The sequence below is a fragment of the Rhizophagus irregularis genome, chromosome 17 (genome assembly GCF_026210795.1).
Source record: "Rhizophagus irregularis chromosome 17, complete sequence".
NCBI classification, from domain to species: domain Eukaryota; kingdom Fungi; phylum Glomeromycota; class Glomeromycetes; order Glomerales; family Glomeraceae; genus Rhizophagus; species Rhizophagus irregularis.
The window spans coordinates 2,050,568-2,067,165 of NC_089445.1; the positions used below are offsets into that span (position 1 = coordinate 2,050,568).

Genomic DNA, 16,598 nt, shown 5'->3' on the forward strand with positions numbered 1-16,598 from the left:
GAAATAGGCGTGTACGATTGTTTTGTAAAAAATAGTTTACATTCAGATTTCACTTTATTTCACATTTTTTACATGATTTATAAACTAAAAATTGCGAAGACCAATTGATATGTTATAAAAATGTCAAGAAAAATTATAGGATCCATTTATTTAAAATATACGATCATCAAATTGTCCCGTTCTTAGCCGGCAATTAAAAAGGTTTTTAGTAAAAATATCGGGTAAACTGAATTTTGAAAAAAAACATGTTTCCTAAATACATTATTTCCACGACCTTTCAAGTTTCAACATTAAAGTCGGGGTTAACTATTGGTTTCTGCAGCAAAGACATATTTCAATGATTACAAAAACTGTAATTAATTTGAAAACAATTGGAATTCTTCCTTTTGTATATAAACTGTATATTTTAATACTTTAAATAAATAGAGCAAAGGGTACTTTAAATTATTAAATACAAACAAATCTATTGTTCGCTTTATTTTTAAAAGTAAAAGTAAAAATAATTAATTATATACAATTTTATAAAAATAAACGCTATTATTAAAAAAACCTTCCTTTTTCATGTATAAAAAAAAAACTAACTCAAATTTCATTATCATTATATATTAACTATTTTTAATCTAAAAGAATGTTTAAAAAATATTTAATGTAAATATTTTTGACTTTTAAATCCAACTATCTCTCCGTATTGGAACATCGAAAGTTCTTTTAGCACTAATAGGACGATTTGATCTTAAAGATCCTTTACTATTCCTATAGACATCCTTCGGAGCCTCAAATGTATTTTTTTCTTCTTGATTATATCCACTATATCCTGCATTATTATTATTATTATTATTAGATGACAAACTTTCTTCGGTTACAATATCAAATCCTTCCCAATCTTTACTCTTCAATTTTTGTTTCCAATTATTATAATCATCTGGGTTAATTGATGCATGCTTCTGATGTCTTTGTTGTCTTTGCTTCCAATATAATTCACCGTCCTTATTATCATAAGCAGGAAGGGGTGCATTTAAGTCATCAACTTCTTGAGCTTTCGTTGAACTATGCGACATCTCTGGTTGCGATGGCATTCCACGTGCATTACGTAACATATTCTTTAGGTTTTGTGCAACCGCGTTTTCATCAATCTGATCACTAAATTCCTTAGTTTTCATCTTTCTTCTCTTTACAGCAATACATCTTATCAACAGAGCAGCTAAGATTAACAATAAGAGCGAACCACCCGCAATTATAAGAATATGCCACCATTGAAGTTTTATGGGGACGATTGACTGTTTTTCTTCTTTAATTATTTCTCCAGGTGGAATAATATCTTCACCGTTCAAACTTTGACAGAGTTTTTCAACTTTGACTAGCTCACTTCCAGTTGGACATGATCCACTACAAGTGCCACCAAGTAAAACTTTTGTTTGATCATTGCATCCAAGACATTGATCGTTCCTTGGTCCTACGCATGAAGAACAATCTTCATTACATTTTTGGCAATTTTCTCCATCAGCATAGGTTCCCTTCGGACAAACTTCTACACATTGACCATTTATTAAACTTGGACGTTCAGGTGAACATTTTGTACATTGATTAATTCCTGGGCCAGAACATTCTACACAATCTACGTGGCATTTTTTACAAATATTGTCAATTGCTACGAATCCTGAAGGACATGGGTCGGTTGAACATACTCCATCGTGATTAAAGGAATCTTTTCGACATGTTTTACAATTATTGTTTCGAGGACCATTACAAGTGTCACAACTATCGTCGCATACTGTATAGAAATAAAAAAAATTTTTTTAAGTACAACTATGAGTGTGGATAGTAAGTATTATCATTGAATTCAACATACCTTGACAGGAGTTATTGGTAGTATTGGCATATGTTCCTGGGGGGCAATTTTCAACACATTCGGTACCATTAAGGAAATGTCCCGGTATACATTTTGTACATTGCAAACCTTTAAGAACATCAACAGCACTTGTTGGAGTGAAATTTTGAATATTGCAATCTGTGCATGTACTTGGACAAGGTTTACAAATTTGTTGAGCATTATCAGCAATAAAACTTTGATTTGTATTTGCAGCCGGAATACATTTACCACTATCTGGAACAATATCGACGCAAGAACCCTCCAAATACAACTTCGGCGGTTGACATTTCAAACAAATTGGTCCAGAGCAATTTAAACAAAATGACACGGTACATGTGGGTTGTGATATAGATTGATTTTGGTCTTGAGAAAAAATGCATTTGCCGTTACCATCATCTTTAAGACCTTGTTGACATGTTATACATTTGCCATTTTCACATGCCTCACAACCCGGAGGGCATGGCTCGCATTCGGTATCAGATAGGAAATATCCTTCTTTACATAAAGTGCAATTTTGTGCATTATCCAGAGTAAAACCGGCATTACATATACATTTATTTTGTTCGTCACATATACCATTAACACAATTGCATTCTAAAATTTATAAATGAAGAGTAAATATGGATCGTATTTTAAATAAAAATTGTTAAAAATAACGTACTTTCACACGTATTGCCAATTTTAGTAAAACCGGGAGCACATATATCGCAATTGTCACCAGTAAATCCATCATTACAACTGCATTTCCCAAATCCTGTCATTGAATCATCACACTTATTTTTATTAAGAACCGTCGTGCATTGGCATTGTTGACATGTTGGGCCATAGAATCCAGGTTCACACTGTTCACAACTGTCTCCAGCAAAACCTTTATAGCATGAACAATTACCGTTAAGTGAGCAAATTCCACCAGACCCACAATCGTTTTTGCATTTAGCTGAAGTAATAATAATAATTTTTAGTAAAATAAATAAAAAATTTTTTATTTATAAATATGTTTACTTACTTGCGGAGATATCTAAACTAGCGGCAAAGTCTTGTTTTAATGCTACTGAGACACCAGTAAAATTAGCGATAGGTTCAAACAAACCGAGATTATTACCAGTGAAATTTGGATTTGACCAAATAACTCCACGTAAACCTTCAGGAATTAAAACCGAACCAATAATTAAACTTGAAGTGTTTTTTTCACCAACTTTCATAAATTTGCTCGCGCTAAAATAAGCAGGTTGTTCATAAATAATCATCCCGGGCTTTAATTTGACGGAAATTATTGAGGTAAGAGAATTGATAGGTGACATTTGTGCAACATCGTTATCGAATGTTTTAATATTATTGTTTCCACTATCAATAACAAATTCGAATCCAGGTGGAATTTCAAGGGAGAATGGGGAGAAAAAAATTTCTTGAGGAAGAAATTTCGAATTATAATCATTTATGAAAAGTTGTTGTGAGTCACCAACAAATCCCGACTTAAGATATAAGTTTACCGCGTCTTAAAAATTAGGATACGTCAGTAACGTGATCTACATAAATCACAATAGTAATAGTAGGAAAATACTTACTTGGAGCTACATGATAATGATTCCAAGAGGTTGGACCTCCATTAGATTGACAATTTCCTACGTTAACTACACCTCCTAGTTGACTTAAACATTCGTTAGGTTTAGCAACACTTAAAATTTTATCATCAGCTAAAGTCCACTTTTGAGCATTTCCATTATCACAAGGACAAGCTTCTACATTATTTGTCGAAGTAGCACTTAAACATAATTGATTATCATTTGTTTCGATCATAATAGTAGAATTATCGGTTAATTGCGAAGAAGTATTTAAAGGAATAAAATTCCATTTTAATGAAACTGAGAAATTAGAAAATCTGTCCGTAGGGCAAGGATTCAAAGTCACAGGTATACATGAAGAAGAAGAGGATGGTAATAAGTCAAGGCATGAAAGCGTTTGTGCATTACGAATAAATCTTGCTGTTAAATGAAAATTTAATTTGATCAGTAATGAAATAAATGATAATAAAATTTTTAAAATTATCGAAGATAAAAAGCAACTAACCTGTTTGTACATATGACAAATTTGTTAAAAACAAAAAAGATAGAAAAACATAAACAAATGAGAAATTCATAGTGGGCCAGCCTCGTATTTTATTATTATTAATTTATCGTATAAAATAAAAAAAAATTTTACTATATAATAAACAAATAATAATAATGATGAGAAATAAAAACAAAGAGAAACCAGTCCTCTCGTTCCTTGAAGAAAACAGATGAAAAAAATAATCTTTTTTTTTTTTAAATTATACATAATGGAAAAGCTTGGATTTATATAAAATTAACAATTGTTTCGTACACAGAGAAACAAAAAAAAAGAATAATACGAGTAACTAAATTTGTCCTATAAGCCAATTTTGGTAATATACATAAATTCATGGTTGTATTAGTATTATTATGTCTTAATGCACGCCCGATTGTGAGTAGATCATATATGTTACACGATTGTTTGCGAAATCCAAAATGGTTTTCACTACTATTTATGTTTAAAACTGCGGGAAATTAATAAATAATACATAATATAAAATCAACAAGGAAACTAAATATCACATTTTTTGACTTGCATCTTTGTTTAAAGTACTTGCCCTTGTTCCATTTTATTTGTTTTCTGATGCACATATTAGCCATCATATTCCCCTTATTGCCATGCTTTGAATTTAATTTTATAATAATAATGTTTCATATTTTTTTTTTTTTTTGATTATTATAAATAATTTATTTTCCATGTTTAAAGTTAAAAATAATATTTTTTTTTTGAGTAACCAATTGGGGCGAATAATGGATTAGGTGAACAATTTTTTTTTTAGCATTAAGTAATAAATGAGTTTAGTTTTGATGACACTGCAGCTTACTATATAAAGATTTTTAGTTTGAAACGCGGGCTTTATGATAAAAGGTTTCACGAATATTGTTTTCAAGGTTTCAAGATTTTTTTTTTCTGTTTCTTATTTTTTTCCTTTTTACTTCAAACGTAACTTGTATTAGCAATGAAAGCGTATGGTTTTTTTTAAAAAAAAGTGACTAGAATGACTAGAATTTAATCGAATTTACCGTCCTTTGTTCTCAAGAATGAGATCAACTGATGAAACTGAACGTAATTGACGTAATTGATTATTATCATTTCCGTCAGTCAGTCAAGAAAGAAATCCGTTACCCCGTTAGACTAATCTTGTATACGAGAAATCTTTTGATACATGAAAAAGTCGATAGATAGAATTCATTGAAAAATTCTTCACATGTTGGGTACTTTCTGAAATTTTTTTTATAGTTATACAATAAAGAAAATGAGGAATTTTCTTTTTAAATTAGTCATGTGATTTTCTTTTATGTTCCCTAAATGCGAAACTTCTAGCGTTTCAGAAAGATAAATTCAGTTAAAGTTCCGAATCCCCACATTAATATTTAACTTTATTATGAATGATTAAAGACCCTGGCATGCCATTTGATATTTCAAAATTATACTTGCAATACTTGCAATGACGCCAAGGTCGCAGATAATTTACAAAAATTGTAATTGTTTACAAGTGATTTATATAATTCGTCGGTTTAAATTCGAAACATTTTAAACAACCTGCATCTAACTTGGTAATTCCGAGACTAAATTGATAAAATAGTTATACCGTTTAACATTTTTAGTTTCAGTTGGTTGTTGCAATTGTTAAATTTCCATTAATAAAATTTAAAAATAGAATGTTTGAAGAGGATTGTGAAAAGTATATAAAGTATAATTAGTATCATTTTTTTTAATATGTACTAATTTATTGTTATTAAATTTAGTTAAAAAAAAAAGTAAAAAATAATGAAAAAAGCGTCTATTGATCAGTTATCTGATACGGTTCCGCCCATTTTGAATGTTTATTTGAATGGATGAATTGGTTTATAGTTTAATAAAGAAGCTTCACAAACAGATTTCGCCTTAATAAAATGATTAAATGTAACCTACATATTTTTATACAAAATTTATCAATATACTTTTATGTATAGATAAAAATTTTATATTATACAAACCACTTTATTATTTATGCTTTCTCTAATACTTGTTAATGCCGCTTCTCTACATAAATTATCCAAATCTGCTCCTATAATGAATTTATTGAAATTATGAAAAATGTTTGTTTTTTTTAAAAAAATGTTCTTACCAGAAAAATCTTCTGTATCATTTAATAATGTATCGATTTGATCTTCTGATAATGAAGTAGGAATTGTTTGGAATTTTCCAATTAGAATTTTCTTTCTTTGCTAAAATTAAAAAAAAAATTTATATAAAAATTTAAACGTTATATTAAAAAAACTATTAATATAGATATAAACCTTTAAATTAGGTGGTGGAATATAAATATGTTGATCTAATCTTCCGGGTCTTAATAATGCAGTATCAATTATTTCGGGTCTGTTGGTTGCTATAATATTTTATAATATTTTTATAATATATCTAATTAACTAAAAATAATCAAGTTTAAAGTTTAAAATAAAAAACCTGCAATAACAAGAACATCCACTTCAGGTCCATTTCTATGTTTGGGAGTAAAAAAACCGTCCATTTCTATTTTAAAATAAGTCCGGATTTTTGTAATTTTTTATTTAATTACATAATATAAAAAAAAAAAAAATACTATTGATTTTTACCTACTAATAAACTAGTTACTATTCTTTCTCCAGTATTTTCTGAAGTCATACTACTTCCTCGAACTGGTGCCAAAACATCAATCTATCCATACAATAATGTAAATATATATTTTATATTTTGTTTAAATTATAGGATTTTTTTCATATTTACTTGATCAATAAATAAAACACAAGGAGAACTTTCTTTAGCTTGAGCAAATATTCTTGCAATATTATTCTCAGATTCTCCAACTATTTTTGATACAATTTGCGAACTCTAAAAATGATAAATTATTATTATTATTTTTTACTTTGAATGTTATAATTTATTGTAATACCTCTACAAGCATAAAATTAATCCCTATTTCAGCTGCTATAGCACAACAAAGCATTGTCTTTCCAACGCCTGGTGGTCCATAAATAAGAATTCCTTTTGGTGGAGAAATTCCAAATTGTGAAAACTCTTGTGGATTATTGAATGGTTCAATAATTGTTAACTGATAATAAATATAAATTTATTATTATAAATTTATCATTTAAATGTTGAGTTATACATATATCAGCATTTTACATTTTCTTTATTACCTTTAAATCTTCTATTATATTATCAATACCAAAAATATCAGAAAATTTAATATCGGAAATCTAACAAAATAAATTTAACAATTACTATTTAAATTAAAATTATAAAATAATCATTCTTTTTTTCTTTTACCTTTGTTTGATATTCATTTAAATTTGAAGGTTTAATTCCTTTAAGTGCATTTTCAAAATGGTTTAATGTAGCAAAAATTGGAATAGGTTCTCTATTCTTGAAATTATAAAATCTGTTAATATATAAATTTAAATAAAGAAATACAATTTATCAAAGTAACTTTTTTCAAACCTCATCCACTTTTTCATTGGAAATTTTCTGTATAAGTTCCATTGCAACTTTTGTACATAAATTTTGTAAATCAGTAGCTACGAATCCATGAGTTATTTGACTGATTTTCTTCAAAATTAAATCTTTTTCTTCCGTTATGAATGGAATCTCTAAATAGTAAATTTGTTTGAAATCTCAAATATTACGAAATATTTTTAGCAGACAACAAAAAAAAAAATCATACTTAAACCTACTTTTAGTCATGATTTTAAGTACTTGTAGCCTTTGTTCAGGTTTTTTAATATTAAGTTCATAAATTTTATCAAGTCTCCCAGATCGATACAAGTTATTATTTATAGCATGTAATCTGTTTGTTAATCCTTTTATTACCAAAAAAAATATGAATATCAATTAATATAATATATATATGTTTTATTTAATTTTATCTTACCAATAATAAATATTTGGCCTTTGTCTTGCAAATTATTATCATTGATTGAATCAATAAATTTTATCAACACTGAATATAATTTGGATTCAACTCCTATAATATAAAATTTTTAATTTTTTATATTTTTTATGAAATATTTAGATATATTGTATTAATAAATATTATATATATACCTGTACGAACACTTGCTATTTTATCAGAAATAATATCAATTTCATCAAAGATAATTATAGATGCTTGATAATGATTCATCATTGATTCAAATATTAAACAAAGTTCATTTTCTCCTTCTCCTTCATCTAAGAAAAAAATTTATATCAAAAAAAAAAAATTTAATTTATTTAAATAAAATAATAAAAAGTTTATACTAATTTTTATACCAGTTTTAAAAATATCAGGACAATTTATAACAGTAAATGGTAATCCAGAAAATTCTAAATTAAATAAAAACAAATTAAATATTAACATTTTTTTTTTAAAAAAAAATATTAAAAATAAGATAGAAAATTTAATATACCAGCTAAAAATAAAGCTAAAGTAGTTTTTCCAGTACCAGGTTTTCCAGTTAATATAATTCCTTTACTTTTTTTAATACCTTTTCTATATTTATTATTCATGGCAGTAATAGTGAACAGATGAATTTGTTCAATAATTTCTGAAATAATTTCATTCAATCCACCTATTTTTTCTTTTACTTTATCCATCCATTGAGATTTATTTTGAAATTTTTGATCTATTAATGAGTTATTTGATTTTTCATTTTGATGATTACTAAATTCAATTATAGTATCTTCAGAAATTCTCACAACATTAGATTCAATAAATTCTTTTGTTGAAATGTTTGAAGAAGGTGAAATATTATTTGAAAATATTTGAATAATTTTTAAGTAGTATCCATTATATTGTATCCAATCATTAGGTGAAACAATTTTACCCAGATGGATTCTTTTAAAAATCGATTCTTCTAAATCATTATTTATAATGGAATTTTCAGATTTTAATAAATTAGAATATAAAATAATGCGTGTAGCAACTGGAATATTTTTTATCTGTTAATAAAGAAAAATTTTTTTAATTAATAAATAAATTTGTAATTTATTATACAAATTAATAAATATATTCAATTACCAGTTCTCCAAACTTCAATTGTATTGGAAATTCTAAATTAATTATATTATTAGAGATTTCACAAATTCCTAAATTGATAGCTAATGATTTAGATATAACAACTTGAATTTCTCCATCATCATCAGGATTAAAGGAATTAAAGATATTATTGTTTCCAATTTTAACTGTAGATAAATTAAATTCTAATTTCTCTGGAAATTCTTTTTTATCACGAAATAATTCCGAATATTTTGAATATAATTTAATAGATGCAAAACATTTCGTTCCTTTTGATTCAGAAATAAGACTTATAACAGTGTTTGGATGAAGATTAAATTTAAGACACCACGAACGAGGACACCAGACACATGGTTTTGCTGTTCTAGTATATTCTATATATGATTTAATTTTTTTTTTTGTTAGAATATTACAGACTATGTTTATCTTTATTTACCGGGATGTAAATCATTTAAAACTGATACAATGTTAAATATCGTCATTATGTTAAAGAAGTTATACACATAAATTGGATCTGGTTATGATAAACGATCGATCTCTTAATTAAAAGATGCACCCTATCTTTTTATATTGAGGTTCACTATATAAAATGTATTATATTAGTTTATATCAGGGACAAAAAAAAACATGAAAAAAATTTTTTTTTTGTTAAATAACTTAAATGAAAACGAAATAAATTGTTGGCTCCAAACAATACGAGAAAGAAATGTAAGAATCATTGAAAAAAAAAAAATTTCGTTTTTATACCTTTGATTCAAATTTTCTTATCACGTGATTTTCGATTATCAAAACAACTATAAAATTTTTTTTTTAAAAAAAAAAAGAAAATTGACTTAATTTTAATGCATCGAAACGAAAATGTAAACATTTTCTAGTTTAGCAGATATTTATATGAAATTTATTAATATTAATTAATTTTTACATTTAATAGGTCTCGTCTAATAATAAAAAATTTACCAAAAAATTTAACCGATAATAAATTTCGGGAACATTTTTCTTCGAAAGGTCAAGTAACTGATGCAAAAATAATAAAAACAAGGTTAATATTTAAATTCATTAAAATGATCTGTTCTTTCAATTTGATGTAATTAATCTCTTGATTTTTTCGAGTGTAGTGATGGTAGATCTCGTTGTTTTGGCTTTATTGGTTATCGTTCAGAACAAGAAGCAAATGATGCACTAAAATATTTTAATAATACTTTCATATTCACTTCAAGAATTACAGTTGAACGTGCTAAACCTGTGAGTGAGTAACGTTAAACCTACATTATATTTAATGATTCTAAAGTTATTAACTCTAATACTTATTATAGGTGAATGATTCATCACTCCCTAGACCTTGGAGTGCACACAGTACTGGTTCTTCAAGATATGAAAAGAGTCACCAACAGCAAAAACCTGATGATAAACTAGTGGATGACAATGTTAAAGCAACTAAAGATAAAAAGAAATCAAAGTCAAAAATCTCAATTGTAGATGAGAATAATGAAAAATTACATGAATTTTTAGAAGTTATGCAGCCAAGATCAAAATCTAAAACTTGGGCAAACGATGATTTAACAACTTTAGATTCACAACATGGAAAAAAGTCTAAAATAGGAAATGAAAACAAATCTGTAAAAAAAAATGCAAAATCTGAAGAATCAGATGATGAACTTTATCAAGATTTACGATATAAAACTAAGGATAAAAAGAGTGGTGATAAAAAGGAAAGCTTATTATCCAAGCCCGTAAAAAAAAACAACGAGGCCAATGAAGACTTAGTATCTGATGGGGATTGGCTCAAGTCAAAAATGAGAAAAAATTTTGATTTAGAGAAAGAGGAAGATGAGGAGGAGGAAGAAGAAGATGATGATGATGACGATGAAGAAGAAGAAGATGATGATGATGATAGTGATAAGGTTAGTATTTATTTAATTGAATAGTGCCTAATATTATAAATAAGATTTAATAATTTGAATCTCTATTCATGTTAAAAAGGAGAATACTTCATCTGATAGTGAATCTAATGATGATGATAGTGAACTTAGCGAAAGTGTTGAAGGAAAAAAGGATAATAAAGCCACGCAATCCAATTATATGAATCACGATGAAGAAAACATAATATCCAACAAAGAGACGAATAATAATTCAAACCATCAAACCACTGACGTGCCACCTGAAGAATCTATAGGTGAAACTGGTCGTTTGTTTGTTAGGAATCTACCCTACATTTGTACAGAAGACGATTTACGAAGAGAGTTTGTCAAGTTTGGTCCACTTGCTGAAGTAAGTATTAATTTCATAAAAATTTGGAAGTTTGAAATTAAAAAATTTTAATTTATTAAATGTTTTTTGTAGGTTCACATGCCAATTGATAAAGAAACTAAGAAACAAAAAGGTTTCGCTTATATCCTTTATCATATTCCTGAGCATGCCGTCAAGGCTTTTATAGAACTTGATAACAAATTTTTTATGGGTAGATTATTACATATTATACCTTCAAGAGAGAAACCTCAGTCGCGTGATTCTGATCCAAGTAAATGGAATTTGAAAAAGCAGAGAGAGATGAAACTAAAAGCACAAGCCACAAGTGACTTTAATTGGAACACTTTATATATGAATGTAAAAATTTTTTTTTTTACTCATTCTCCATTTATTTTTATTTAAATTGCTAATAAAACTTTTTTAAATATATTTTAGAGCGATTCGATTGCTGAATCCATCGCAAATAGATTTAACATAAAAAAATCCGATATTTTAGATCCAGAAAGTGACAATATGTCTGCTCGCCTCGCTCTTGCGGAAACACATATTATACAAGAAACAAAAGCATATCTTGCAGAGGTAAGTACAAATTCTATATATTTGTCGACTTGGTCCCTTTTTGCAGAATCCACAATTTAATTGATTTCTTAATATAATTAGAATGGAATATTCTTAGAGTCCTTTGGAAAAAAAGAAAGAAGTAACAATGTTATTTTGATAAAAAATATTTCGTACAGTGCCACCAAAGAAGATTTACAACAATTATTTGGATGGTATGGAGAAATTGGTCGGGTACGTTTTTTTAACGTAGTAGTTTCGTTATGTAATATATATATATATATATATATTAGTATGTGATTAACGCTTCCCATTAATATAGTTAATAATACCACCGGCTCAAACACTTGCTGTAGTAGAATTTTCACATCCAACTGAAGCTAAAAATGCATTTACAAATCTTGCCTATAAGATGTTTAAAGGAGTTCCGCTTTACCTAGAAATGGCACCTGTTAACGTCTTTAAAAATGATGATTCTAAAGAAGATGAATCATCTAAACAAGAAAAGAAAAAAGTGTTGTCTTCTAATGACCTTGTTGAACCAACACTTAATGTGGATGATGATAACATTGATGTTAAATCTGAAGTAAATGTTACTTTATTTGTAAAAAATTTAAGTTTTGATACTACAGAGGAAGGGTTAAAGAATGTATTTAAAAATACACCTGGTATGAAATCTACAAAAATAAAAATGAAAAATGATCCAAAAAACCCTGGTAAAAAATTAAGCATGGGATTTGGATTTATTGAATATGATAATATAAAAAATGCAAAGAATGCTTTGAAAGTTATGCAGGTACTTGATATTATAATGTTCAATTGAGAACACCTTTTCAACTTCCCTGTACTAATTTTAATTTTTTTTTTTTTTTTTTGAAAGAATTATGAGCTCGATGGTCATGCATTACAATTGAAATTTTCGAATCGTGGAGTAGATGTTGTACAACAAAAACGTAAAGAGGATGAGAATCAAGAGTCAACTAAAATTATAGTTAAAAATTTAGCCTTTGAATCAACAAAAAAAGAAGTCAAGGAGCTATTTAGTTCTTACGGGCAAATTAAAACACTTCGTTTACCAAAAAAGTTTGATGGTACATCACGTGGTTTCGCTTTTATAGAATTTTTAACGAAACGCGATGCAAGAAATGTTATGGAAAATCTGCGTGATACTCATTTATTAGGTAGACATTTAATATTGGAATATGCTGAAGTTGATAAAGATGTTGAGGAATTAAGAGAGAAAGTTGGTAGAGAGTACATTGCTGATATAGAAGGTGGTGATGGCAGAATGAGAAAAAGGAAAAAAGTTGACATGGAAGATTGGAAGGAAAGTCATCGAGATGATAATGATTATATGGAGGAATAAGTTAAAGTTTTTTTAAAAAATAATCCTTTTTATTAGTATATTTGATCCTTGATATCCATTATAATTGTAATTTATATTTTTTTTTTCTCTGAACTTTATTAGTATTGTGACAATCACGCAACGTGATTTGTCCCCATGTAGACGTAAATACATCATCTCATAGATTCTATTTTTAAATGTGTGCATTTTTTTAAAATTTCTATGCTTAAAACATGTATCAAAACAGTATTAATAAAAGCAATCAAAAGTAAAAGTCGCTGACAAGATTAAATTTTAGATTTCTATTGTGTCAAGTTAGCTTACATTCTAATCTTTCATAATCAACTACATGTACTTAATTGGGAAACTACAGTTGGATAAAAATCCTTTTTTTAAGTACTTTTTTGTTCGTTATAGCCCATTGATTCTGTTAACTCTTCTTCGGTAGGCACGTAAGCACCAGCTGCAAGACATAAATTTCTTCTAGTAAAATGAATTTTATAAACAGGGGTTTGTTTTGTTGGTAATGTTGCTATAAGGTCCCTAAAAAAAAAAAAAAAAATTATTGTAATTAGTTTTGTTATTAATATATTTGTTTTATTAAAAGAAATTTACTAACTTCGTTTCGGTTATTTGTTTTTGTTTAGCTAGCGAGGAATGTGAGCGATTTTCATCTATATCCATTCTAATTTTGCTCAAATAATGTTCATCTTCATTGGGACTATCTGAAGTACCCTTTTTTACATCCCATAAACGAACGGTACAATCTGAACCGCCTGATACTAAAATACTACTTTCTTTGCTAAAATCTAATGAATATACAGTAGATTTATGTCCCAACATTTTCTTGAGAAGCTTTCCACTTCCAAGATCCCACAGCATTATGGATTTATCTTCTCCTATAAGAGAAAAATATAGGATTATTTTATATAACATTTATATTATAGTACAGAAATTGGAACTTTAAAATACCTGCTGAGGCCATTAAACGTCCATCATCAGATATACTTATACAAGAAATTCCTCCAGTATGTCCAGAGAATAATCGAAGACATCTACCTCCTTGAATATCCCACATTCGAACTGATTTATCACTTGAGCCAGTAACAATGTATTTAGAATTGGGATGAAATTTAACAGTCTAATTATTCGAGTAGAGTTAGTTTGAATTAGAATTTTTCGAATAAGCGCAAGAACAATGATCATTTTTACATACGTCTACATCTGAGATATGTCCCGCAAAGATCCTTAAAGGATAAATATGATCACAGCTCCAAAGCCTTGCAGTTCTATCATGTGAAGCCGTTACGAAGTAAAAACCTAAAGGACTAAAATCAACATCCCATATTGGAGAATTGTGGCCCTTATAACATACAAGGTTAGTATAAGTGTCTGAACTCCAAAGTCGCGCTTAAAATAAATTTAGTGAGAGATCAATATAGATTTTTTTTTAAAAAAAAAATAAATAAATAAAATAACTAAATTTAATTTATTTTTTACCTGTCCTGTCTTCTGAGCATGAAATTAAATATTTATTATCAGGACTGAAACTCAAACCAAACACAGGTCCGGAATGTCCTAAAAGTCTTTTACAATCACTACCGACTTTTTCTCTCGCATTTTCAAGATCGCTGGCTTAATCAATACATAAGATAAAACCAATGTAAGTTCTACATACGAAAAAAAAAGTAAATCTAAATTTGTATTACCAGTATTGATTTCAGCTGGATTTATACGTCCTCGAAGTCCTCTTAGTTTTTCGTGTTTCAAACTATAAATTTTAATGTATGAATCTGAAAAACCTCCAGCGATAAGAGACGTGTCTTCAGAAATGGTTAAGCAATTCAGGCTATAAAGATAATTGGGATAATTAATTTATCTCATTAATATCCTAGTACTCACCTGCACGCACATGAAGTCAAATATAATAAATAATGACATTTACCTATCGTAAGTATTAAAAAATGTATAAAAACAAACTGATGGAAGAGTTGAAGATGGTCCCAGTTCTACTCGTAGTCTCAAGTCTTTAATCGTTTCGACTTGTGCTAATACATCAGCTTCTTTGCTAAACGTCTCTCAAGTCAGATAAACAAATTCATTGTCGTGTTATAATAGGTTTTATTGAATCAATTTGAACAAAAACATACTGTGAAGGCAGCGGGATAGACATCCTGTCAGGAGCATCTGAACTCTGTTCCCTTTTTACTTTATTTACAAACTCTTGATAAAGTGAAGCCGGTATTCCGTTTGTCTAATAATAATTTGATATTTTATTTTTAGTTTAAGAAAATTATGTAGATTTTAATTATACGAGGATTTACCTGGTCTTCATTTATCCCTAACTGATTTTCTTCCTCAAATTGTCTTTGATAAATTTCGTCTTGTTCTCTTAACGTTTTCTCAATTTCCTCACGGAACTCTGGATGCATCGGCATATGTCCCAAATGAAGTTCGTGTTTATTGTATTCTTCAAGCTCTTGAGCGGAAAAACTAGGGATACCAACATCTGTATGCGATGTACCAACTATTCCGTAGTCGTCAAAATAAATAAGCAGTAAAATCCATCTAAATTAATTAAATTAATGATATTCTTTAAAATTAACTGTATAACACGTACCTTCAATATTAAGGGATTGATTTACAAGTCTGAATAAGAAACTATTACTACTTCCATTAGGAGGATTGTCTTGTAAAAAATCGAAAAAAATATCATATGATATTGAAGACATCTGTATTGGATATTTCTTTGAACGAAAATTTTTAGCAAATTCATTCTCCTGTACGTGATGTGAATATTTAATCACTCGCATTGTACCGAGCTCTCTGCTGTGCATTTTGTGATCTAGTTGAAATTCTTCAAAAAATTCCGTCGCTAAAAGCATCCATTGATTAGGTAAGTGGTTGATGCAAAAAGAACAAGTAATAACCTCACCAACCATGATCAGAAAATCCTCTTGACACAAGTTCGAGATACGAATGTACAAATATCGGCCATAGAATTCTTTGCAATTCGTCCTATTTTTGATAATTATTAGTACAAAAAAAAATGTATATATATATACAAATAAATTAACCGCAAATTACCTTAAACTTATCTAATGATCCTTCTATCCATTTCCTTAAAGCAGTATAACTTTGTTTGTATATATCTGGTGGGTTTATATTAGTGTAATTAGAATAAGTGGTATAATTAGGGTAATTAGAGTAACTCAAAAAATTAGGCGTCATAGTATCGTTATTTTGATCAATTGGAAAGTTTCTTGTAGATTCTTGTCTAAACATTGCCTCGGTTTGTTTATATCCTTTATGAGCAAGGTAAGTTAATATAAGAGGTTCCGGATTTTTATTGTTAAGTGAATTACTATTTGGTTGATTTGCTGCCATGTTTTGTCGCCTTTAGAAAAACGTGCGAAGCCAAACTATATACGACGATCAACTACAATTCCAACCAAAATTAGTATTGTCAC

At 28.1% G+C, this 16,598-nt stretch overlaps 4 protein-coding genes across 5 annotated transcripts; 1 reads left to right on the forward strand and 3 right to left on the reverse strand.

The window, feature by feature from the left end:
* Positions 1-440: 440 nt before the first annotated feature.
* Positions 441-4,046, reverse strand: OCT59_009174 (uncharacterized protein). Its single transcript, XM_025315238.2, has 6 exons — positions 3,938-4,046; positions 3,436-3,852; positions 2,877-3,365; positions 2,532-2,807; positions 1,850-2,464; positions 441-1,771 (listed from the first exon to the last, which is right to left on the reverse strand). Exons 1-6 carry the CDS (start codon positions 4,005-4,007, stop codon positions 666-668), a joined length of 2,973 nt encoding a protein of 990 aa, XP_025183293.1. The 5' UTR covers positions 4,008-4,046; the 3' UTR covers positions 441-665.
* Positions 4,047-5,787: 1,741 nt separating this feature from the next.
* On the reverse strand, positions 5,788-9,460 carry OCT59_009175 (uncharacterized protein; the record flags this gene model as incomplete). Its single annotated transcript, XM_025315237.2, has 18 exons — positions 5,788-5,871; positions 5,941-6,011; positions 6,072-6,171; positions 6,244-6,332; positions 6,410-6,475; positions 6,559-6,640; positions 6,710-6,814; positions 6,876-7,034; positions 7,123-7,182; positions 7,253-7,348; positions 7,424-7,572; positions 7,657-7,782; positions 7,854-7,946; positions 8,027-8,152; positions 8,234-8,287; positions 8,371-8,902; positions 8,982-9,352; positions 9,415-9,460. The coding sequence occupies 18 exons, from the start codon at positions 9,458-9,460 to the stop codon at positions 5,788-5,790; spliced, it is 2,409 nt and encodes an 802-aa protein (XP_025183292.2).
* Positions 9,461-9,801: 341 nt separating this feature from the next.
* OCT59_009176 (uncharacterized protein) lies at positions 9,802-13,417 on the forward strand. 2 transcript variants are annotated; one of them, XM_066133368.1, is made up of 10 exons: positions 9,810-9,838; positions 9,910-10,017; positions 10,094-10,220; positions 10,292-10,879; positions 10,959-11,246; positions 11,319-11,582; positions 11,661-11,804; positions 11,886-12,017; positions 12,106-12,579; positions 12,664-13,417. In XM_066133368.1, coding segments are annotated over exons 1-10 (2,613 nt in total). In that variant the 5' UTR covers positions 9,810-9,836; the 3' UTR covers positions 13,150-13,417. The 2 variants fall into 2 exon arrangements, with proteins under 2 accessions (XP_065999814.1, XP_065999813.1); XM_066133369.1 differs by having other exon boundaries at positions 9,802-10,017; positions 10,089-10,224.
* OCT59_009177 (uncharacterized protein) lies at positions 13,279-16,515 on the reverse strand (the record flags this gene model as incomplete). The annotated part of the gene is made up of 12 exons (XM_025325008.2): positions 13,279-13,671; positions 13,748-14,027; positions 14,101-14,269; positions 14,345-14,538; positions 14,629-14,763; positions 14,838-14,977; positions 15,074-15,196; positions 15,279-15,382; positions 15,453-15,655; positions 15,749-16,003; positions 16,068-16,146; positions 16,216-16,515. The coding sequence occupies 12 exons, from the start codon at positions 16,513-16,515 to the stop codon at positions 13,521-13,523; spliced, it is 2,133 nt and encodes a 710-aa protein (XP_025183290.1). The 3' UTR covers positions 13,279-13,520.
* Between the last annotated feature and the right edge of the window lie 83 nt (positions 16,516-16,598).

What these genes read in the sequence shown, in the direction of transcription:
- OCT59_009176 (XM_066133368.1), top strand. An exon ending in ATGATGATGATAGTGATAAG is followed by an intron (nt 10,880 to 10,958) that starts GTTAGTATTTAT and finishes CATGTTAAAAAG; the next exon opens with GAGAATACTTCATCTGATAG. An exon ending in GGAACACTTTATATATGAAT is followed by an intron (nt 11,583 to 11,660) that starts GTAAAAATTTTT and finishes AATATATTTTAG; the next exon opens with AGCGATTCGATTGCTGAATC.
- OCT59_009174 (XM_025315238.2), bottom strand. Translation starts at nt 4,007, where the DNA reads ATGAATTTCTCATTTGTTTATGTTTTTCTATCTTTTTTGTTTTTAACA. An exon ending in TCATTATCATGTAGCTCCAA is followed by an intron (nt 3,366 to 3,435) that starts GTAAGTATTTTC and finishes CTAATTTTTAAG; the next exon opens with ACGCGGTAAACTTATATCTT. An exon ending in TAGTTTAGATATCTCCGCAA is followed by an intron (nt 2,808 to 2,876) that starts GTAAGTAAACAT and finishes TTATTACTTCAG; the next exon opens with CTAAATGCAAAAACGATTGT.